Here is a 24,507-nt window from a genome sequence, read left to right on the forward strand (position 1 = left end):
GATAAACACCTCCCTGGATATTAAAGTGCACACCTGTGTCATGCACTGTATAAGTGGGGCAAAGATAATACTTGCCCTTCTTGTGTTTCAATTTCTCTTGTCTCACCCACAACTGATGGGTGTATTACAACTCAAGAGTGAGGGAGGGGCGCCCTTTAGTCACACATTCGTCAAGGGAATACCCCTGCTATTTGCCTGCATTGGCCCTCGTCCTCCCAGATTGTGTTTGTCTGGGTAAAGAGGATAACCTTTTTATTAACGGGCAGGGTAAACGCAGTTCACTTTAGTCCTGTACTCAATATTTAGGCTGTGGAGTACCCCGGGTTTCCACTAAGTTCCCTCTTCATTTTAACCATTATCTCCCAACACAAGGTGGGATAATTTGCTGTTTTGGGTTCGCTTTCAGCAATTAGGCAGAAACTCTCAGATTAGCCCTAGGACGAACACAATCCCTTTGATTAAGAATGTAGTTCCAATGAGTATTTAGAGACAATAGATCAGTGGATGTGATGTAAAAGGTTACCTCTGTCATCTTTGCACCTCTCTCAGAATCTTCCTAACCTCAACGCATGTCCACTATTCATATGCCATATACCTGGGCCTGCTCACCTATTTTATTCACTGTGCATAATGTGTACTGAATGCTGAAGCATTACTTCTTTTGACTTGGGCAAAGTGGGACCACATTTCTGTGGTCACGCCCCCCACTGGTAGCTAGTAGAAAGCTGAATTTAGGTCATTTGGGTGGGCCCTACCCACAAGGGATTTAGGGTGAGCCAGTGCCTCCCATCCTACCCGTTTGTTCCTTTGCTACGGCTCCAGCCTCTCTTTGGAACCAATTTCCTCCATGCATGAAATCACCGCTGGACCACCTCAGTTTTTGGTCGAGACAATACTTCCAGAATATTTCATAGTGACTACAGCATTTGCCACTGGTGGAGCCTTCTTTTCATAATCAATAGTCCATATTAACGGCAAAGGTTTACCCGTACAAATCGTCTTTCATGTTGGGAAGGCATACACTGGTTCATTGACAGATGTTGACAGTCCCTTTTCGGATTTTGTTTGTTGTTTGTGAGGAAGGCTGACCACGCCCGCACAGGAATAAACAGTGAAGCAGTGGTAGCACTGGGAGTGAGCTTTCTCCTGCCAGCTGGCACACTTTTCTGACTCAGCTGAGCTGTCTCTCCCCTTTATTTGTTTGCATCCATGTACTTACCTCTTAAGCGTGTGTGTATCAGAGAAGAATGGGTAGATGCCGAAAGGAGGCTGACGCTGACAGTGGAGGCGGTGGGAGTGAGTGTTGAGTTTCACATTTAGCTACCCCTAGTTGGTGGAGGGCTCCCTGCCTTTGGCCCGCTCTTGGCCTGCTCTACACAGAATAAAGGGCGATGGCACCTTAATTCCATTAAGAGCTAAAGGGTATTGTCACCGCCTGTGGCTCGTGGACGGTTTTAACTACTCAAACCAGGGTTAGAGGGGCCAATCTTCCATGCTTAAATTAGGGCCTTAGAAAACTTGCTAAACCAGTGACCACACAGCACCTCAATGGCCACATAACCAGGGTCACATGAAAGCAGCAGCAGACACCTCTAGGTGCTAAAAAATAATGTTTACAAGTGACAGGTAAGCCTCTGACTCAGGTAACCTCTGAACCAGTTGGGATAGAACAGGCAGAGATGTGTTGCCTCTCAAACCAAATCTATTAGAAAGGTGGAATAAGAAATGGAATAAATGTGCATTCTGTGTAGATCTTGTTTATAATTACCCCCTACATTACTTGGTCCGGCAGAGTTGAGATGTTAAATGTAGTATCTTAAGTGATGACTTTTAGGACACCGTAGCACAGATTTCAAGGAAAGGCGCTGCTCAGAATATTGCCCACCCCAACCAGAAGTCTCAGTGTCATCTTTAGTCCTACCATGAGAATGGAATATGTAATCACTACCATCGCTGCTGCATCTCTCTATCACCTTTTAAAACATTTATAAGACACATCCTCTTACCACCTCATATACAAAATACTGATAAAGCCCCTGGTAGTCTCCAAGTTAGGTTACTATAACATTCTTCTTGTAGGCCTCCTTGCCCCACTGAACATGGCCCTAAGGTTTAATACAAGAACACTCTCTCCAGGCACGTTACCAACTTACCGCCTCCTCTGATTGCCACCAGGCTGACTGTCTGGTGTGTGTTAAAAATAGGGCCCTTTACCAGCGATTCCGTTCCTTCTGAACGCTTGGCCATCAGGGCCGCGCGTTGATTCAGGAGTTTCAGCCCGACTTAAAGGAGCATCTCCTGGAAATTAAGGCAAAGATGGGCAGCTAGGCCAGTAAGCCCTCGCACAATATGTAGGCAAACTGTAGTCATTCCAGTCTCTGATTAGCTTGTATTTTCGCATCTATATGTATGTCTGTCATCACTGTCAACGCCCAAAAGAAGACATAGCTTACTTCCACCACAAACTCTGAACCTGGTTTGTGTTAACCACCGTTCCATCTGAAACTAATATTCTTTTCTAAAACTGTTTCTGTTCGACATGTTATGGCTGCCACACAAGGAAGCACATAAATAAATAAATAAATAAATAAATAAATAAATAAATAAATAAATAAATAAGAGCCTCTGTCAGCCAAATAGAGAGCGTCATCTATGGTAGGGGAAGAACAAACCTGGACATGCAAAGTGGCCCAGCCCCAGCCACTCCAGGCCCTCGTAGCCTTCCACCCATGACGGGCTTTTTGAGTCCTATGATCCAATGTGTGGATCACTGAGAGCGGTGCAACAATCTCATTGCAAATTTACTGACTGAATAAACTGACGTGAGCACATTTGTGTCACAACAGGGTTTGTGTATTAAGTTCTTAAATAGCAAGCATGGTCCTAAACTCAACTATATTTGAATAAGACAATTTTAATATTGCAAGAAACAAAAGAAACCAATCATTTGCGACCACTCCATTAAAACAAAAAAAACTATCATTCGGCAAAAGGCAGTGAAAACAAATTCCTAAGTGGGTGCAAGCTGCTGCTGACAGTAATTCAGACTAATAACCGTACTTACCCTGCCTAATGAGATGCATCAATTTAAAATGTATTGTTTCTTAATGTCACTTACATCATCCAACTGTAGAGTAAAAATCCCACTACTACCAAAGTGTACTTACACAAACCCATGAATATAACCTGACAATGGTAACGTCACAATTCTGCAACCAAAGTTTAGTTCAATGAGCCCAACATCAGCCACCAATCCAATTCACAGTTCAATAAACCATATTAAACCCAGCAGGGTACCGAAATTGTATCCTGTCACCGATGTAGAGCTCAATAATTCAAATTCTGCAGAACAATTTGCAGTTCAATAATGAAATCTGTAGCACTTAATTACAGCCACAAAAATCCACTCCTGACATCAATTTACAATTCGATGATTCCATTCATGTCATGTAACTGGAACAGCAAAACCCAAATCTGCCACTTACTGAATAATCTTGTCTACACTACTTAAAGGGGGTGATTTGCTACCACCCATGCTAGCAATTTACAATTTATTAACTCACTTCTCTAGAAAGGCAAAATCCGACTTCTACTAAAAATTATAGTGTAATATTCCAATGTACACTTCATACTGACAACATCGTATAAACATTTCTGTGAAATGTGGGGTTCAGTGGGTCTCTAACAACATGAAACAGTAGCCCGCTACTGGCTCCAAGAAAAGGGGTTGGGGACCTTCCTTCTGATTCCGCTTTGAAGGGCTTGTTGTGAATGAAACCGAATCATCATAGGATCAGCGCCAATGCTAAAACGGAGTATATCAACTCCCATTGGCTAAATCCAGGGTGTTTACAATAACAACAGGCTGTGATGCAAGGAGGTGAAGTATTAGGAACTGCAAAAGCTACTTACCTGAGGGGCCGCAAGGTTCGCAGCAGCCGCAGGACCCGTAGCACACCCAGAATTTTGGCGCCACCCGCTGAGGCCACAGACACTATGATGTCGATGAGGGACACCAGGACCAGGAAACCATCTAGGATGTTCCAACTGCTTCGGAGGTAGGCTTGGTCGCCGAAGTACAGACCCAGTGAGACCACCTGCAGGGAGGCGGGAAAGTGTAAAAGATCACGCCAGAAAGGAGTTCTATTCTTCAATTGGAGCATAAATGTCACCATTAGTTTTGCAGTCACTGCACTTTCTGTAACATGTACTTTTCGTGAGGAAAGACCCTTCCAACCTGAGTCCTCGTGATGCGGTGGCTGAGCCGAAGCCAGACAGGCCTCTCTTCTTTTCTGTCCGGCCAATTGATATATATCACTCTATCCTTATTCTGGTCTTCTTTGTTGCTCTGTTGTCCTATATTTTTCCATATGACTTTTTGTCCATCCCACTTGACTTTCGTCATGTACTTTTTGTAAAAAATTTCAAAACATGGAAAGCGCTCTGATAACCTTGGTTCTAGCCAGTGCTATTTAAAACTCAAATAAATAAATAAAAACAGCCAATGCATAAACGGCTCATACTTTGTAGGGATTGCCCAGCTGTCTACATATGTTTCACCAAACTAATTCAACACTAATCCTTATGGGTTCCACAGTAGCGTGCTATTTGCCAAAAAAGCGTTTCAAAACCCCATCAGGGTTAGCAAACGCTATATAAATACAAACCTCTTTCCCGCTTCTATCCTGTCGCCTAGCCTTCTCTATCCAAATAACTGAATAACATATCCACCACTCAAATTACTTCATATTTCACTATACAATTTTCAACACTAATCCTTTATGGGTTCCAGGGTAGAGTGCTAGTCGCCAGAAAAGCGCTTCAACACCCATCAGGAGTTAACAGGTGTTATATGAATGCAAACCTTTCTCCCCCTTCTATCCCTCCGCTAACCTTCTCACTCCAAACAACTGACTAATATTCACCACTCAAATCACTTTCATTTTTCACCATACTAATTCACCACTAATTCTTTATGGGTTTCCGGAGTAGCGTGCTACTCGCCAAAAAAAGCGCTTCAATACCCCATCAGGGGTAACAAGCGATATATAAATACAAACCTTTTTTCTCTTCTATCCTTCTGAATCCAAATAACTGACTAACCTATCCTCCACTTAAAATTACTTTCATATTTCACTATACTAATTCAACACTAATCCTCTGTGGGTCCCGGAGTAGCGTGCTACTCGCCAAAAAAGCGCTTTGACGCCTCGTCAGGGATAGTAAGCGCTATATAAATGCAATAACAATACAAAATGTAATTTATTGCTGGTTGTGCACTTTGGGGGGCACTAACACAGATCTAATCTGGGGTTGCATATTTACTACCACGTTCAAATTTATACTAAATGAAACATGACTGCAATAAGTCATTGAGGTAATTACCATATTAGTGGAAAATGCACTAAAACAATTAACCCTTTTATTGCTGTTCTTGGCGTTCCATCCACCATCCCTGCCTTTCATTGCGCTGAGCCAGTAGAGTTCTGCTTGAATGCTCCATTCCATAGGTAATCCGAGGAAAGTAAAAAGTCACTCACGTTTCCTTCCCTGTCTTTCAAAAGAAACAGTGAGATTCTCAAAAATACCCAATATGCATTTCTCAAAAGCCCACTCCACCAGATCTCTGTGCAACTGGAATGTTCCTTTGCACTTCAGAGGCCAGAATGGCATGATTGTAACTACCTTAAAATGGGTTGCTCCTGCAAAATGATATATGAGCGTTTCATGTAGTTTTTAACATTCTCCCATACAGTGTTGCCTCCTTATAATGCAACTAATTCACAAAGGTATTTGTGCATGAAGGTTTGGCCACCACTCAGCCACCATTGAAAATGAAAAGTCTGGCTGATGTCAGGGCCTGTCCATAAATTAGGATTGGCAGTCGTAAAACTGAATCCACATTTTGGACAGTCTGAAGCAATTAAAGGAGGATTGTTTCCAGGCTGGTCTGTATTATTAGCACATCATGCTTTTTCGACCATTTCATCCGAATTACTTTTCTTGACTTCATGCACAGCTTTTTGAAATTCTATAGCATGAAAAATGAGCACCCCAATTGGATGGCTATTTTTCGCGAGTCCCTTCTCCCTAATTTATTCCGTATATATCTATCTATATCTATATATATCTATCTATCTATCTATCTATCTATCTATCTATCTATCTATCTATCTATCTATCTATCTATCTATCTATCTATCTATCTATATATATATATATATATATATATATATATATATATATATATATATATATATATATATATATATATATAATGTTGCAAGTTGAATGGCCGGTTTAGCCTTTTAATAATCAAGACATTCCTCCTTGGCTTTGCATGTTTCCTAAATTGCTCTTATGAATTTTACAAATGGCGTCAAACCCCAAGCTATGGTTCGTTAGGGTTGTCTACAATCCTCTGTCTACTCCTGCACCCTCCCAGTCTCCACTCACTGTAACCGGACCCTTTTGCCTCCTCGCATCTGTCCTCTTTGCTCCTTTCACTGTGAAGTTCTCCATTGCTTGGTAGAAAGGTTTGTGCTTTACAATTCCCTATACATTTATAGATACACTGAGTCATCCATACATAAATGACATCTTGAGATGCCCCTTTCCAGGAAGGATAGGTCAAAGAGAAGGTGAAGTGGTTAAACTGCACGTCTAGATATTGTTTAAGTGTCACCAGCTTTGTTTAGTTCACAAAGCTTGGAAATGGGTCTTTTATTCTAAATAAAGGTGGGTTGAAAATATCCTACAAATGTGAATCGGTAGGAAAAAAACCTGCATGCAACTTGGCCGTAAGTATTACAATTTTCACATTCTCATATACACACACGCCGTTATTTCTGGATTGTAGCATGACTTTTTCCTTTGTATAATCCCCTGTTTTTTCCCCTCTAATTTATATGTTCACATATTGTATTGTATTGTTATTGTATGTATAGCGCCTACTACCCCTGACGAGGCATCAAAGCGCTTTTTGACGAGTAGCACGCTACTCCAGAACCCAAAAGGATTAGTGGTGGATTAGTGTAGGAAAATATATGAGTTAATTTGAGCGGTGGACATGTGAGTCTGTTAGTTGGTTTGAAAAGGATAGAGGAGGGATAGAAGCGAGAAGAGTCTAAAAAGTGTTATTTGGGAGATCATAGAAGTAAGATGAGGTTTGGGATGAGTAAAAAGAAGAGACTTGACAATACTTGCTATGAGCCTATTCTTTTTAGATAGATGCGTAGGGCCCCTTTTAACATTTAGGGCTGTGTAACCATGCAGCCTTCGCGGAGTTCAAGAGGAAACTCTGCAACCCCACGTACAATGAAAAAATCTTTTGCTGTGCCACTTCATGACATCCAATACTTTTGCAGCAATGTTTGTAGCACCTGGGCTTATTTAATACCGTGTTTTTTCTTGGAACACCATGAAGGCCTCATGCCCACACTTGCATCCGCAGATTCAAGCTGCTTAAGCAGCGATATCTCCAGGTGAAACCCTGCTACCTGCACCATCGGAAGTAAAAGAGACATGATGACAAGGCCTCGAGTTTTCATTTCCTGTGCAATGACACTGACAATCTTGCAGAGAAATGTTCTAAAACGTTTGTCATTGTGCAGAAAAAAACCTCTTTAAAACGCTCACTTGCATGGAAAGGCCTACTTACATTCGTGCGCGGCCAGAGCTGTTAGAGTAAAAATGATCTCACTATGATTATCTTACAAAATGGAAAAGACTTTGCTAAGGAGAAGGCACACTGGGAAACTGCAGCCTTCACGAAAGAAAGAAATTGGGCACTTTGCAAAACTTGGTAGGCAAAAATAATGTGCACTCACACATTATAGTGTTTGAAGCTGTGAACCTGCCACTATCTCAGTTTTATGATACCTTCAAAGATGGAAACTACTTTCCACACTCCTCGTACCGCTGATCTTCGCTTTACCTCTCACACTTTTAAAAAACTGTGAATTTAGTCTTCTATGAAGTCCCCCTTTTTTCAATCATGAACATCATTTTGTTCATTTTTGCATGTCCAGGTTTAAGGTAATTTAAGGTGCATACATTTCATTGCACCTGGTATCAAGAAGGGCTTTGCACAGTTTTTCTTTCGTGATCGTCACATACTTAAAGCAAAAGCGATGAAAAACAGACTATGTTTTATGCAGGCTGAACTCGTGCGTGGTGGCCCCGGCGTTTGCCGCCCATGGCGGCCTGCATGACGAGCGGGGCGGTGCTGGCTATTCATGAGGCCACGTCGGCCGCAGGTAAGAGCGGGGGGAGGGAGGCCAGCCGCCGCCCCCAAAACTCGTGCAGCCTGAGGCGGTCCGCCCCCACTGCCCCCCACCTTAGCTATGCCACTGCTTGTAAGTGCTGCATGTGTAGAGTGACCAAATTCTCAAAACAAAAACGGGGACAGGTCATAGACATAGAAGTAGGACTATGGTTTGCAGTAACAATCGACATAAAAGTAGGACTATTTGACAGCTGTCATAGACATAGAAAACGGACTACAATGACAGCTTCCTCCACAGACCGAGATTACAGACAACAAATCAGCGGTCTTTTATTGGCACCCCTCTCCTTTACACAGCAGCATTAGTACTTTTTATTACATTTACACTTTTAAGGACTATAGCATATATTTGCCAAAAATCAATAAAACCTCACAGGCTAGCAAACGCCAGATTTACTAGCTTTATCAATGCTCGTTTCTATAGCTGCGCGTCAGCACCACGTAAAGTACAACTCACCAATGTTGCTTAGTTGCTCATGACAGAAAAGCATGGGAGGTAAACTGCGGAATGCTAAATTGCCAAATTCAAAGGATTTCCCTTCTTGCTACAGCACTCACCTCAGTGACAACACATGCTGAAAACAGTGCAAACAGCAAGCGCGCGCATGCTCAACCGGAACAATGAAAAACAGGGACATTTGTGTGTTTAACCTGGACACTGTTTGAAAACCGGGACATTTGAGTCACTTGGAGAAAAGTGTCGGGACACTTCTCCAAAAACAGGGACCGTCCTGGGAAAACGGGGACGTCTGGTCACCCTATGCATGTGTGCAAGCTACACGAAGTATGCTCTAGGGCAGTGTTTCCCAAACCTTTTAGAGCCATGACCCACTTTTTCATACAATAACATTTTGCGACCCACCTAGCTTTAAGGGACATGAGGCGGGCGATTTTTTAATGTAACTAAATCATCGAGTGGTAGAACGTTGTCGTTTACAGGCAGCACATTTTCCATTGAAATGGCTAATACATTTGCATAGACATGCAGATTTCCTGCTAAATCTTTATATCACACAAATGACAATGTGTGGAAATCGTGTTTCAGGGAACATTTATTTGTGCGTTAACATCTAAGGTGTCTTGATTTGTTCTGATCCTATTAAAATGTTTGTTTCCATCACAATTCAGAATTACACAACAATGTGCTTCTTTTTGCTTTTCTAACTGCTGAATGTGCACAGTTCATTTACAGGTATTTACATGGTGGTGCGTGTTATGATATAATTACATCCTGCAGCTCTTCATTTCACACTTCATTCACTGGAGCAAGACTATCACATAATTAATTTTACTTATTTTTCTCTGACTGAATGAGAGGAGTGTGTAAACACTAGTTCCCATGTTAAAAAACACAAACAGCAATTTGTCTGAAGGCACAGCTTGACATTTGACCTCTGTCTTGAAGAGCACCAAATGTGACAATATAAATCAATAATCTAAAGGCACATTTATTTATTGCTTGGGCTTTTGCAACTCACCAAAAATCGGCTCGGGACCCATTGTTTAGAAAACACAGCATAGAGCACAGAAGGCTCAAGCATCACTGGTGTGACCAGGGCTTTAAGTGGGATGAAAAAACTGGGGGGTCTCTCAAAGGGGTGTGGCCAATGTAATTAAGGGCGTGGCTTAAAAACACATATGCTAAAAATCTGTGCTTAGCATAGTGCGCCGCCTGACTTGTATTTTGTTGTTTCTGTCATTGGATCTATATATATGATACAACAAGATAAATCATACCTACAAAAAGTCATGACTATTGTCTTTGTCAATGGTTATTAGTTGCACAAGATAAATAAGCAGTAACTATGGCTTGTATATAATATTGAAAAAGCTTCCACTTAAAGCCCTGGTGACACCACGACAATGTTGCTGCTCCTGAGTTTCAAAAAGAGAAGGGAAATCCAGAGAGAAATGACTCTCTGTAAAGGATTTCCCTTCCCCTACAACGTTCACCTGGCATGACGTCATGCCGTAACTTCTCCACTAGTGAGAAGTGAGGAGTGTGAGCAGCGCACATCACAAAAAAGGACGCCTGTGCCAGGGCATAAAACAGAGCCCGATAGAGACCCGTTTCGAGGCCTCCTTTAAAAAACTACCGGTGCTCAGCACGGGTGAGACCCGGCCCACTTAAAGCCCTGGGTGTGACACAGTTTTAAACTATTAGTACTGCTTTTACAAAGATGTGTAATTTGACATACTGTCCCTTTACGAGGATTGAGTCAATAATCAACGTAAATTAAATTTTGTTTGCGTAATACATTTTATCGCACACCTCTAGTATCAAGTGCCTTTGGGTCATCCTCTATCTAACATTTTTTTTTTTGCCAGTTACTCTTTTTTCTTTCCATGTAAAAACCTCAGCATGTTACTGTGACAAGAATCGGTATGATCCCTTGTACAATGGTGCTGGTCCTGTTCATTCCTGCTTTTCCCCCACAAACTCAAAGGGCAAATCTACATGGGCTAGGACGTAGCAAGTTTACTTCACAGCAGAACAGGGTACCGCAATGACAACTGCAGAATGCAAGATTAACAAATACACAACTCAAATAAATCGCAAGTAATCAAATTGCAAAGATTTCCTATTGGCACCACTCAAGGGGACAGGCTAGACCTTGTGACCCAGACAACACGGCTTAGGACAGAAAAACAATGAAAACATGAGGTAACACGTCACAGATCACATACTCTTCCAGAGACTGAAACATGAGGTAACACGTCACAGATCACATACTCTTCCAGAGACTGCATACCAAGTTGTCCCCGCTGGGGGGATCTCATGACATCTTAACCATGCCCCAAATAGTTTTGGGGTACGTAAGGTAGAGCTAGAAGTCTGGGGCCACCAGCTTGTCAGCGCCCCTTCCAAACAGCCTAATTCCCTAGAAAGCTTAACTATGCCTAACTTCAATACAGCATGCCTTGCAGAGCAGCGAATGCACTGCCCAGGCTCGGCCTAAAACTGACAAAATAAGGAAATATCTGTAACAAAATATGCTACGTTACGCCACATAATATACCTCTCCTTGCTGTGTAATTTAGTTAACCCTGCCTCATGATTCGGATCTCCCTTGCACATCATTTCAGTGGCCCTGCTACAGGATGCTTGCATTCACAGACATCTCAGCATCTTGTTTCACGTTTTGTGTTTTCTGAGAAATACGAGCACTGTTTCTTTGCACATTGTGCATTGAATTGTTTATTTTGTTTTACACGAGCATCTTCAGCCTGAAACATTTCTCTCGAGTTTTGAGGGGAACTATAGTTTATTTTGTTGGAAGCATTTACAGCAGAACACTTTGAGCACAACATTTTAGCGGTGCAAATATAGAAACAATCCTTCGGATTTCATGTACATTGACAGCTGTTTATAGGATAGGAAGAATATTTCCCACGGGGACATTTTGCACCTTGACCTCTATGCGTGTGTTTAAGTGTCTACTGTCCATGCGGTGTGCGCCTGGAATTTGTTAGGTTGCTACATTTTTCATATATCGTCAACACAGTGGTCGCCATCAGATCGAAGGTCTTCAGATCAATGAGAAAGTGTCCATGCACTTCAAAATATCCCTTTCAAATTTCGCAACCTACACAATTGAATTGACCATACCCAGTTTGTATCAAACGTGGATTATTTCATGCGAATAAAAAGATGCACGAAGCTGTAATTATGATACTGCTCTTAGATACATGTACAGGAAAAACGAGTGCACTGGGACCTAAGACGAGCATGCAATTTCTTATATGTTTGTAAGAGAAATCTTTTTTTACCCTACACTTTCAATAGGACGTGGTTGTTTCACCAGTAAATAGAAGAGGGGCGTGCTTTGCCTTTATTTATGATACTGTTTTAACTGTTCAGTTGACTTATGAGGGCTCGGTGACATAGTGCAAGTTTTAATGGCACCTGTAACAAGCACAGTGTGCGGTTGCCCACTGTGAAGGGAAAATGATACTTCACCGGAGAAACAGAAGCGGCAGCAGATAAAAGGAAAACTCTCTGTTGTCATACACACAGACTTCTCCATTTTTTATTTTTTTCCCTTTTGGCCTGTTGCCATTTAAACCCAGCTGGCTCATACAAAAAATACATCAGTTGGGAATTGTAATGGATATTACTTATATACGTTGCGCAAGAAGCCGTTTCTATTTACATTTCTAGTAAAGGGAAACCTTTGTTGTGATTCATCAAAAGGGCACCGTGGATGTGTCTCGGAAGGATTGGCGTCAGTGACACCGCCTCTTTTACCAACGGTGATCTCTACACGAGATCGAAAGAATTCAATGCGTTGTGGTGAAATATGGAAACTTGTAGAAGTGTTGTGCTACTTTTGAGTTAAGCTAGGCGTGGAAGCAACATAGCACAAAATAGCTTGCAGACTAAATTCCATTTGCAGAAAAGGATAGTATGTCACAGAAATAAGGGATGCTTCTTGACGTGTTAATGTGGAGGCAACCTGGTACTCATGCGCATTTCCAACGCATACAAAGGTGGTGTGGAACAAAACAAACAAGAACTCCCTTCTGTATAACCCAGTGTGTGGGTTTAAACCTGTATGTCAATAGTTTTTCTTTTTGTGTGTTTCCGTGGTAGGTAAGGCAGAACGTTTTTGAGCCACACTCGTATGACTTGAGTTTTAAGGGGCACCCTGCTCGCGATTTGGGAAGAGGGGACCGCATTGGCTTTCTCTCAAAGTGTTGACGAGGGAACGGTCTAAGTGTTAGTCTCAAACCAATTTGCACAGTATTAACTTTGTCCCGTAGCTAGCCACGTCCAAATAAAAAGTTCAGTGGCCTAGAAAATATATCCTGATATTTGATGATCAAAACATTCTGAGTGCCAGGATATTCTGAACTAATTAATGTGCTGATATTAATACGAACAAGCGGCAGTGAAAGCGATCGCTATTGAAAAACAAACGAGTAGTGCGCGCGCACCACAGCGCGACATGTGTTTTCAATTATCGCGCCCGTGTCTGGGCACGATAATTGAAAACACATGTCAGCAATGCGCGTAATAGACACCAATAGACCATGAGCGGAGCAATGTGCCTGCCTTTGGCCAATTGCGTGCTGTCTTTCACAAAAAGATGCACGCAAAGGCCAATAGCGTGGGCCAAAAGGAAAAGCACACGCACGAGCGTGTGCGATTCCTAGGTCCATTTCCAAACCCCCTACAAAAAGTCTCTCGCTGAGTGAGCAGTGCTGCACACTGCACACTGCACCGCTAGGCGCGAGACCTAAAAATGAATAAGGAGTAAGGATAACACCCACGGAAAGGAAGAATCTGCTCGCAAGAAGGGTTGTGTGAAGAGCTACAGCCCTAAGGCTCCTACACCAAATGTGGACTGATGTAGCATTCAAAACAGCTGGACTTCCATCTTCAGATGGCCTATTATCCTCCCGTGTCATTCCCATGCCTGTTGCAGTTGGTAATGTGTCAATCCTGAACTGTGTGTGCCATGAAACCCTTAAAAGGAGCCCCTAGTAACCCTAATGCCCGCTGGCATTTACACATAAACTCTGTCCATGTCAGTGGTGAACTGTTCACATGCACTGGGAAACTAGGTTGCCCGCCCTGCGGCCTGGCCCCCACGTAATTCTTGGAGTGGCCTGACCCGCTTGTAATCCCTGGAGAGTGTCACCGGCCAGTAGCAAAAATGTTGTGCCTCACCGGAGCACACCCAGACCCCCATGCCCCCACATCTGTTTAGGACCTCCTGACCAATAGACAAAAAATGAAGCCCCTCCATCACGTCCTCCTGCTTAATACCTGAATGACAGCTACAAGTGACCTTGCCAGCAACACAGAGATTGTGAATGCCCCAAAGAAAGCCAAAGAATGTACTTTACTGAACAGCAGAGCCTCGAATTAAGATAAACACACTTTAGACAGCACCCTTAGCAGCTCAGAGAGTCTGTCTGAGTTGATAGACCTCCTGCCGTCCCGGCCAGCTGGGGCAGTCTGCTCACTCTCCTATACCTTTGAACCCACACTGATTTCTTCCATTTCATCCGTGCTATTTCTGTCCTTTGGAATTGCCTTCATTAGATTTCCTTAAACAGCTATTAGCGTTTCTGGTGAGTGGCCAGAAAGTTCTCAATTCCATCCAGATTCAAAGACTAGCTTTCCAAATAAGGTGGGGACAGAGCAGCTCTGGAAGGCGCGGCCATTTTAAAACTACGACAGAAACTGACAGAAACGTCTGCCTGCAGTTTCTCTCCAGCTCAGACGTGAGAATGTTGTTAGTTGGGAAACAAAATAGACTGCAGCTTCTCATAACAAACGTCGAGGTGAACTAATTTGTGCCTACTCAGTGAGATGGTCCAAAAGACATCCTGCGACTACGGAGTAGGTCAAATTTTGCTACACGCCTTTATGCGTAGACTGTATTGCGCAGATCCTGGAAGCAAACGCACTCCCACGGCGATGCACCCTCAATGTATTATCATAATTCGACAGGATCAATTTTATCCCAAGAAAATCTGTGGGTTATTATAAAACTGCGCGCGGTGAAATAAGCCTATCCTCAGCCAAGATAACGATTTCAAGGCACACGCAGGCCTAATGGTTCTTAAATAGCATGGGAATGAGGTTGAAATCTAGACCATTTGTATTATAAAATGCAATGGAGCAAAGCCATGGCACAGTTTAAAAGAAAAAACAGTCAGGCCTCCACATCCTTTCGGGCGTAAGAGGCGATTCCACCTGTGCATCAAATTATTAACTCGTGCATGGAATAAAAAATAGAGGAGTACTACGGAATAAAAATAATGAATGTACAGGAGTTGATTGGTTCAAAATATCAACGAGACAATGAAAATAGGACAAGGATCCAGTATATTAGCAGAAAAGCACCACTTTCCTTCATCGTTCACACATTCCCTCCAAAGGTTTCACCCCAGAAACGAGACACACGCAGAAGCTTTGTGCTTGATTACCTCCGAGCAAAAGCTGGGAGCAAAGATGTGATCTAAGAGAGCGACACTTGAAACAATAGACTTGTCACACAAATGGAGACGGCTCTGAAATGTCTTTTTTTCACTTCTCTTGCTCACCACAATATTGAGATCGTTTGTAATCGGCTTCTTTTTTTACTTTCTCACTCACCAAGCTTGTCTCCAGTATGCCACATAGCACATGTTCCTTTATCAGGCACGGCTCCCACAGCCTCTCATTCTTACAGTGCACCTCGGTACCATACGACCCACTGACAGGTAGAATCCAACTGCCTCACATTTCTAATATGGTACTGCTGAAGCTTAGTAATATGTAACCTATTTCAGGCAAACTCATCTTGTATTGTGCGGGGGGCAATATTTAAGGTCGGTCCCTGACAGCCCACCTCAGGTAAACCTTCACATCCTCACAATGTTACAGTGCATAGGGGCATGGCTAAAACTCTCTGCCATACAACCCCACCTCAGACAAATCTCCCACATCCCCCATTTCTGCAGTGCGCAGGGGCACTGCTAAAGTTGTCCACCGCACAACGGCTAATCAGGCAAACCTGCTGCAGCTCCCCATGTCTGCAGTGCCCAGGGACACTGCTCATGCTCTATATCACACAACCCCTCATCAGGCAAACCTCCCACAGCCTTACATTTCTGTACTGCACAGCAGTACCGCTAAAGCTCGCTACCATACAACCCCTCATCAGGCAAACCTCCCACAGCCTTACATGTCTGTACTGCACAGCAGTACCGCTACAGGTCGCTACCATACAACCCCTCATCAGGCAAACCTCCCATAGCTTCCCATGTCCGCAGTGCATGGCACACCGCTAAAGGTCGCTACCATACAACCCCTCATCAGGCAAACCTCCCACAGCCCCCCATATCTGCAGTGCAAGGGACACTGCTAAAGCTCACTACCATACAACCCCTCATCAGGCAAACCTCCCATAGCTCCCCATGTCTGCAGTGCATGGGACACCGCTACAGGTCGTTACCATACAACCCCTCATCAGGCAAACCTCCCACAGCCCTCCATGTCTTTAGTGCAAGGGACACTGCTAAAGATCACAACCATACAACCCCTCATCAGGCAAACCTCCCATAGCTCCCCATGTCTGCAGTGCATGGGACACCGCTAAAGGTTGCTACCATACAACCCCTCATCAGGCAAACCTCTCACAGCCCCCCATATCTGCAGTGCAAGGGACACTGCTAAAGCTCACTACCATACAACCCCTCATCAGGCAAACCTCCCATAGCTCCCCATGTCTGCAGTGCATGGGACACCGCTAAAGGTCGCTACCATACAACCCCTCATCAGGCAAACCTCCCACAGCCCCCCATATCTGCAGTGCAAGGGACACTGCTAAAGCTCGCTACCATACAACCCCTCATCAGGCAAACCTCCCATAGCTTCCCATGTCTGCAGTACATGGCACACCGCTAAAGGTCGCTACCATACAACCCCTCATCAGGCAAACCTCCTATAGCTCCCCATGTCTGCAGTGCATGGGACACCGCTAAAGGTCGCTACCATACAACCCCTCATCAGGCAAACCTCCCACAGCCCTCCATATCTTTAGTGCAAGGGACACTGCTAAAGCTCACTACCATACAACCCCTCATCAGGCAAACCTCCCATAGCTCCCCATGTCTGCAGTGCATGGGACACCGCTAAAGGTCGCTACCATACAACACCTCATCAGGCAAACCTCCCACAGCCCCCCATATCTGCAGTGCAAGGGACACTGCTAAAGCTCACTACCATACAACCCCTCATCAGGCAAACCTCCCATAGCTCCCCATGTCTGCAGTGCATGGGACACCGCTAAAGGTCGCTACCATACAACCCCTCATCAGGCAAACCTCCCACAGCCCCCCATATCTGCAGTGCAAGGGACACTGCTAAAGCTCAATACCATACAACCCCTCATCAGGCAAACCTCCCATAGCTCCCCATGTCTGCAGTGCATGGGACACCACTAAAGCTCACTACCATACAACCCCTCATCAGGCAAACCTCCCACAGCCCTCCATGTCTGTAGTGCGCAGGAGCACTGCTACAGTTCTCCACCTCACTATGCTAGACATACTCCTCTATCGCCAGATCCGTGCTACATTCCCTGAGCCCCACCTACACTACATACCCTTGATCATATATGGACAAATGCTACCTCCTGCAGACTAGTTACGCGTTTGTACGCCATTATGCAAGATGCGGCAACCATTTGCCACCCCTCGGCCTGGGCTAGATAACCGGAGGGGGAGACAGCGCTTACAAAGCTGGCAATACCACGCAGGTACATAACAACGCGGTTGTTACAACGACCGTGCTGTTACCACGCGTGACTTTACATCGCAAGACGTTTCAACGACTTGCGCTAGGTGGCCTGCAACACCAGGGAATGTGTTGGATTTTAAATCCAACACCTTCCCTGCTGTTGCGCTAACTGGAGTAGGAATAGTAATTTATACAATTCCTAAGTCCAGTGCGCCACCTAGCGCAAGTCGTTGAAACGACTTGCGATGTAATGCCATGCGTGGCAAATCGTAGTTGTTCGGAACTCCACGAGCTCCGCATAACGCGGAGTGAGGAAAATCCCACAACCTCCGCGAGCGGAGAGGAGTTCACCATCCAGACTTAGTTCTTACACAGGTTATATTACACTCCCGAACATATGCAGCATATGGGTCTTTTGGCGAAGGCGTGCTGTGAGAGATGCCCAGCACCCCAGGCTTCCTTGCTTCATCGGGTCTGGGACTGCCCTAAAATAGCAGATTTCTGGAGCAAGGCAAACAACCAGATTACTGGTCACAGCGTACCATAAACTCCCTTGATTAATTTACAGGGATATCTCATCTGAGCATCGGCGTCTCAAGACTATGCTATTGATTCTGGCCAAGCACTAAATTGCCATGCACTGGGCTGAAAATCTGTGCCTAAGGCTGCGTCATGGTTGCGAGATGCTGCTTACTGTCCAACCCCTCCTCTGGCAAACCTCCTGCACAACCCCATGTCTTTTAGTGGGAGGGGCGACACTGAAGCTCTGTACTTTGTAACTCTCTTTCAGGCAACCCTCCCGCACCCCCCCCCCCATGTCTGAAGTGGGCAGGGGCACAGCTGGAGCTCGATACCATACAACCTATTTGCAGGTAACCCTCCCACAGCCCCTCATGCCCACAGTGCACAGGGGCACTGCAGTGGGCAGGGGGGGCACAGCTGGAGGTCGATACCATACAACCTATTGACAGGTAACCCTCCCACAGCCCCTCATGCCCCCAGTGCACAGGGGCACTGCAGTGGGTAGGGGGGGGCACAGCTGGAGGTCGATACCATACAACCTATTGCCAGGTAACCATCCCACAGCCCCTCATGCCCACAGTGCACAGGGGCACTGCAGTGGGCGGGGGGGCACAGCTGGAGGTCGATACCATACAACCTATAGCCAGGTAACCCTCCCACAGGCCCTCATGCCCACAGTGCACAGGGGCACTGCAGTGGGCAGGAGGGGCACCGCTGAAGCTCTGCACTTTATAAACCTGTTTCAGGCAAACCTCACGCACTGCAACCCCCCCCCCTCCCCCCCCCCCCGAAGTCTGCAGTGGGCAGGGGCATTGCTAGAGCTCGATACCATACAATCTATTGCCAGGTAACCCTCCCACAGGCCCTGATGCCCACAGTGCCCAGGGGCACTGCTGAAGCTCTGCACGTTATAAACCTGTTTCAGGCCAACCCCCGCAGCCTCACTCCGCTCCAGTGCACCAGGACACTGCGAAAGCACAGATCCACAGAACCGCCACATAATCACCACCTCACACGTGCCAGTCTGTAATCACTGGTTCCTCGCCAGCCCCCTCTCGCTAACATGCTCTCATTGCATCTGATTAGGAGAAGGCTTTGTTAACAACTCCGACACCCTCTGGCTGCGATGTTCACGCCGTATAAAACCCATGAATAAATAAGTGTTCGCAGACAAGACTGCGCCTGCCCGGCCGCGCGAGAGCGGCCTCCGCAGCGCTGGGTCAATCTGAGAAGAGCCCGAAGCAAAATCGCCTTGCCCCTTACCCCAAGAGGTGCCTCCATCACTGCGGTGCCTAGTTCTCAGTATCCATTTTTGTTTTAATTTTGCAGTATTTAATTTATTCCCATATCAAGAGGATGCATAATCAAACTGTGAGAATACAGAGACATGCAGGTACGTTGAGAATGTGAATGGGGGACAATACAGGGCTACAAAAGCGGAAGGGTATAGACACAGAGCATCACGGCATGGTGAGGCGTTGGAGGGTAGGGTGATGGGCTAGATTGGAAGGAAGATTTTGGTGAGGTGAGCTTTGAGGTATTTCTTGAATTGAACCATCAAAGAAGCAAGTCTGAGATGCAAAGGGGCGTGTCCCAGAGTCATGGCCCATAAGCCAAAAAAGCCTGTCGGTGTGTGCATTGTTTGTATTTTGGAATTCCTGCCTGGCAAGAGGGTTACTCCTAGCAGGACACACAACACTGGACCTGCTGAGCCTATTAGAGGCAAGGTGGGGAAGTTATCTCAAGTGGAGAGCTTTATAAATCGCATCAATGCAGTTCTCTCGCAGTAGGGGAGATGTGCTCGAACCGTTTTTAGGGCTGGCGTTCGCCAAGACCTTTTGACTTTACAAAAAAAAAATACATATATATATATATATATATATATATATATGTATATATATATATATATATATATATATATATATATATATATATATATATATTCACTGAAAAAACCATAGGTTTCACACACGTTATAGTTAGGAATTAGCATTTAAAAAACCTTGCAAATTCACTGAAAAAACCATAGGTTTCACACAAGTTATAGTTAGCTGTACATTTCACTCGTAAAAAACCAATGAAATTCCACGTTATAGTTAGTGCAGGCAACTATAACTCACGCGACCGCAATCCTCTGCTGATGACATATGTGTCTTTATGAAAAAAAAATATTTGTAATATATGTATAGCTAAAATTTAATGAAAGAAGACATGGGCAAATAAGTGTCTAAATACAGTATTAGCATCAGCAGAGGATTGCGGTCGCGTGAGTTATAGTTGCCTGCACTAACTATAACGTGGAATTTCATTGGTTTTTTACGAGTGAAATGTACAGCTAACTATAACTTGTGTGAAACCTATGGTTTTTTCAGTGAATTTGCAAGGTTTTTTAAATGCTAATTCTTAACTATAACGTGTGTGAAACCTATGGTTTTTTCAGTGAATTTGTACGGTTTTTTAAATGCTAAGTTACTTTACGCCGTTCGTGCCGTGCGCGCCCACTTCACGCAGTTCGTTCCGTGCGCGCACGGTGAGCACGCGGTGCGCTTTGCGCACCGCGCGCCCACTTTACGCAGTTAGTGCCGTGCACGCACGGTGGGCACGCGGTGCGCTACGCACACCGCGTGCCCACGTTACGCTCGATGGGCCATGTACGTACGATGCGCTTCGCGCACCGTCCGCACACGGAGGACATATTATGCGCTTCGTTGTGAAAGGTTATCTATTAATTGTTCAGTTACTTAATATGCCATGCACAAAGGGTGCCCTGCGGGCACATTTTGGACACGGGGGGGGAATATGTGGATTTTTTTTTTTTTTACTTAATTTTATGCCGTACGCGTACGGTAAGCGCATTCGGAGTTTTTAAAAAACAAAAAAAAATTTCCTTTTTGGCCTTGGGGGTCCTTCTGGGACACCCTAACCAAGGCTAGGTGGTAAGGAGCTGTCTAGCCTGCCCCTTTTCATGTTATCCAACTTTGTTATTCCTACCCCCCTCAGAGTGCGAGAGAGAAAATGGCGGCCGACACTTCCTGGTTTCGACCGATTCGAATGTTTACTTTGATCTAACAACCAATCAGAAACGCGCTCGCGCACGGCACCGTATGCGTACGGTAAGCTTACCGTAAGCGCACGGTAAGCGCACGGAGCGCTGCCACAGATATATATATTGATTTAAATGCTATTTTCTCAGGAACTACTGAACAGATTTACACCACACCTACAAAAGGCACTTCCTTGACCTTATGGCTACCTCTCTGCCAAATTACAAGTAATTCTGTTCAGCCATTCGGGCTGTAGCTGTGTCTAAAGGTCCTATGGAAAAATGCATGGGGAAAACGCGTTTTGGGACCCCCCTTTTTTCTCAACCCCCGCTTGACGAATCACCCCGAGACTTTCAGGGTAGGAGCGGAGCGTAGCGCCCCATTAGTTTTGAAAATTTCGCGAGGATTCGTCAACCGGCGCCAAAGTTATTCAAAATAGAATGTTGCGGATTTCCTATGGAAACAGGGTCCTAACTATAACTACCTACTGGCGACCGCCAGTAGGTAATATGTGTATATATATATATATATATATATATATATATATATATATATATATGTAATACTTATTGCAGCCTTCAGCAGCCTTTCATTGGTCTGTTGCTGTATCATTCACATTTTTCTTCCGCCCACTACAGAATGACGCAAAGGGCTAGCCCACTTCAGCCACTGGCAGACTTCACCGCTCAAACAGAGAAGACGCCCTTGGTTATTCCTCTGACCTTGCATAGTACTTGGAAGTAGGGGCAGATGCTTTGGGTAGGCCATACAATACATAAAATGATAGATGCATAACAGTGAATGACAGGGATGTTTTTCACCTCCTGCCTCTGAGTGACATCAAAAACAACTCAGGCTTCACTCTCATTATCTGTCTGATGTCACTCAGAACTCCTGTGTGAAAAACATCTTTGTTATTCACTGTTACCGTTCTGTGATTCTTTATGTTATGCATTAGAGTTAATGACTGGATTCTAAGTCCAGTAATTCCCTTCCATGGCATAGCAACTGTGGGTAACGGAAGTTGTTAACCACTGTTGCTATGCCGTAAAGGAATCCCAGACTGCTCTGACGGGGCTCTCTGAGCCTGCCTGAGCAAGACTGGACAGCAGGCAGGACCGCTTCTGGAGGAGAAGGACGGGAAGGGAAGGCGTAGAGAGCAGCAGGAGTAGATGGCAGGAGGCTTTGTAATTTGTTTTGAAAATTGAGACAGGGAAGTGAGGACATGTTTTCTATGACTCACCCTTTATTCCTCTGCCCCTGCGTAGCAGCTGAATGCAAGGGCAGATGATTTTGGGGGCCATACAAACCATAGAAGTATAGATGGGTAACTGGATTCTGACCTAGCAACGGTAAATAACAGAATTGGTTAACAACTGTTACTACGTCATAAAGAAAATCCAGGCTGCTCCGGCTGGGCTCCGAGACATCCTGTCAGAGCAGCACTGGAGAGCGGGGAGCACCACTTTTGTAGGGAAGGGAAAACACAGAGGGCGGTGGTAGGATGATTTGGGACAGGGAGGAGAGGTCAAGTTATATCTAGTTCTCCCATAACTCTTCTGTCCCTTTCCAGCAATTGAACAGGAGGAGACGGTTTTGGGGACCATACATAACATAAAATTATAGATGGGTAGAAAGTGAATTCCAGGGAAGTGTTCACCTCTGAGTGGCATCATAGACAGCTCGCTCTTGTTGTCTAATATTACTCAGAATCCCTTGGTAAAAACATCCCCATTGTTCACCGTTACCCATCTCTGAGTCTTTATGTTATGAGAGCCATTAGTGAGAATGACTGGATTCTAAAGCCAGTAATGCACTGCTGTGGTGAGCAATGGTGTTAAACAGAAATTGTTAAAAACTGTTGTGTCATAAAGGAATCCCAGGCTGTTCTGACGGGGCTCTCCGGGACAGTGGCGTAACGAAACTTGAGGGGGCCCCCCTGCAAGGTAATTGGAGGGGCCCCCTCCGAGCTCAATCAGGAGCGCTCAGGATGGAGTAGTGTGTGGAGGGGGCCCCCAGGAGCTTGGGGCCCCCCGCAACACGGGGGATGCGGGGGCCTGTGTCCCGCCCCCCCCCCCTGTTCCGGGAGCCTGCCAGAGCAGCGCTGGAAAGCAGGGCGCACGCTTCTGGAGGAAAGGGAAGGAACGGAGCAGAGAGTGGTAGGAGTGGCAGGCAGGAGCCAATGAGGAAAGGGCATGTATGGCACTCCCGTGTATCAGTTGAAAGCAGGGGCACATGATTTTGGGGGCCATACATAAAATAAAATTATATATAGGTAAAAGGTGAATGACAGGGAAGGCTTTCACCTCGGGGTTCTGAATGACATCATAGATGACTCAAGCTTCGTTCTCGTTGCCAATTTGATGTTATTCAGAACCCCTCAGTGAAAACCATCCCTGTTGTTCACTGTTACCCATCAATAATTCTTTATGTTATGCATGGTTTCCATAGGAAGCCTGTATCACTTACACCAGATTCTAAATATGGTAATCACTGCTATGATGATGCGACATTTGATAACAAGACTCCTGCACACTCACTGCTGCATCATGAAGGCCTTCCAGGCCCACAGGGCCCTCTGAGAACCTGTCAGTGCAGCGCTGCTTGTCTGCTTTGACTGAAAGAAGAAAGCACAGCTGCAGGAGGGGGGAGGAAGGCAGGGAAGCTGGTGGGGCTGGTTAGGAATGGCATGCATGGTGTGTTTTTCTCATTTGGGACTGTGAGGGGAGGCCATAATATTGCCGGCTCACACAGACCAGGTAGCTTGATCAGTACCCCACCCAAAACAAACACGTGGGCTCTAGCAAAGGAAGGGGTCAATTGGGTACTCTGAGACTGATTTTTGTCTTGGTCTCTTTCCAATAATATAGAACACGCCTGTGACTGCCAAACAGCTGCGGGCAAATTACATGAATATCGGGGCAAGGACAGGAGAGAGGGTGTCACTATTAACTACACCTTCACTCTATCCGAAATATAAAGGCTATGTGAATTTATAATATCCATTGACTGGGAGAGGTGTGGCGCAGCAGCCAGAGCGGCTGACTCTGGACCGCGGGGCCTGCAGTTCGATCACTGGTGCCGGCGCCAGCTTAGCTCATCATGTGACTCTGGGCAAAAGCTCACTTAATCTCCCCAGTGCCTTAAAACCCTTTAGGGGTGATACATTTGAGCTTTACAAAATACAAATTGACTAATCCTTGGGTATAAGACAAAGACTTTAGCTGTATAAAGAAGTTATTATCATCTTTAGCACGTTTGTGCTTTTTTCCCAGACATGAAACATATGTGTTGGTAGCTCTCTGGCTGGAAAGCGCTAGTTCCTCGCTCACAAAGGTGCCAGCCAGCACGAGAAACCAGTCTGTGATGGATCAATAAGGCTCATTCCCTCCACTCATTGCTTCCGGGGTGGCAGA

General features: G+C 45.1%; 1 protein-coding gene across 1 annotated transcript in view; it reads right to left on the minus strand.

Annotated features, from left to right (window-relative positions):
- The window catches only part of CACNA1I (calcium voltage-gated channel subunit alpha1 I), a 580,458-nt gene that overhangs the window by 185,224 nt on the left and 370,727 nt on the right, over positions 1-24,507 (minus strand). The window contains exon 19 of the mRNA XM_085601256.1: positions 3,913-4,097. Coding sequence (XP_085457382.1) covers positions 3,913-4,097 — 185 coding nt within the window. The remainder of the gene's footprint in view (positions 1-3,912; positions 4,098-24,507) is intronic.

Source organism: Triturus cristatus, chromosome 4_2 (genome assembly GCF_964204655.1).
Source record: "Triturus cristatus chromosome 4_2, aTriCri1.1, whole genome shotgun sequence".
Taxonomy (NCBI): domain Eukaryota; kingdom Metazoa; phylum Chordata; class Amphibia; order Caudata; family Salamandridae; genus Triturus; species Triturus cristatus.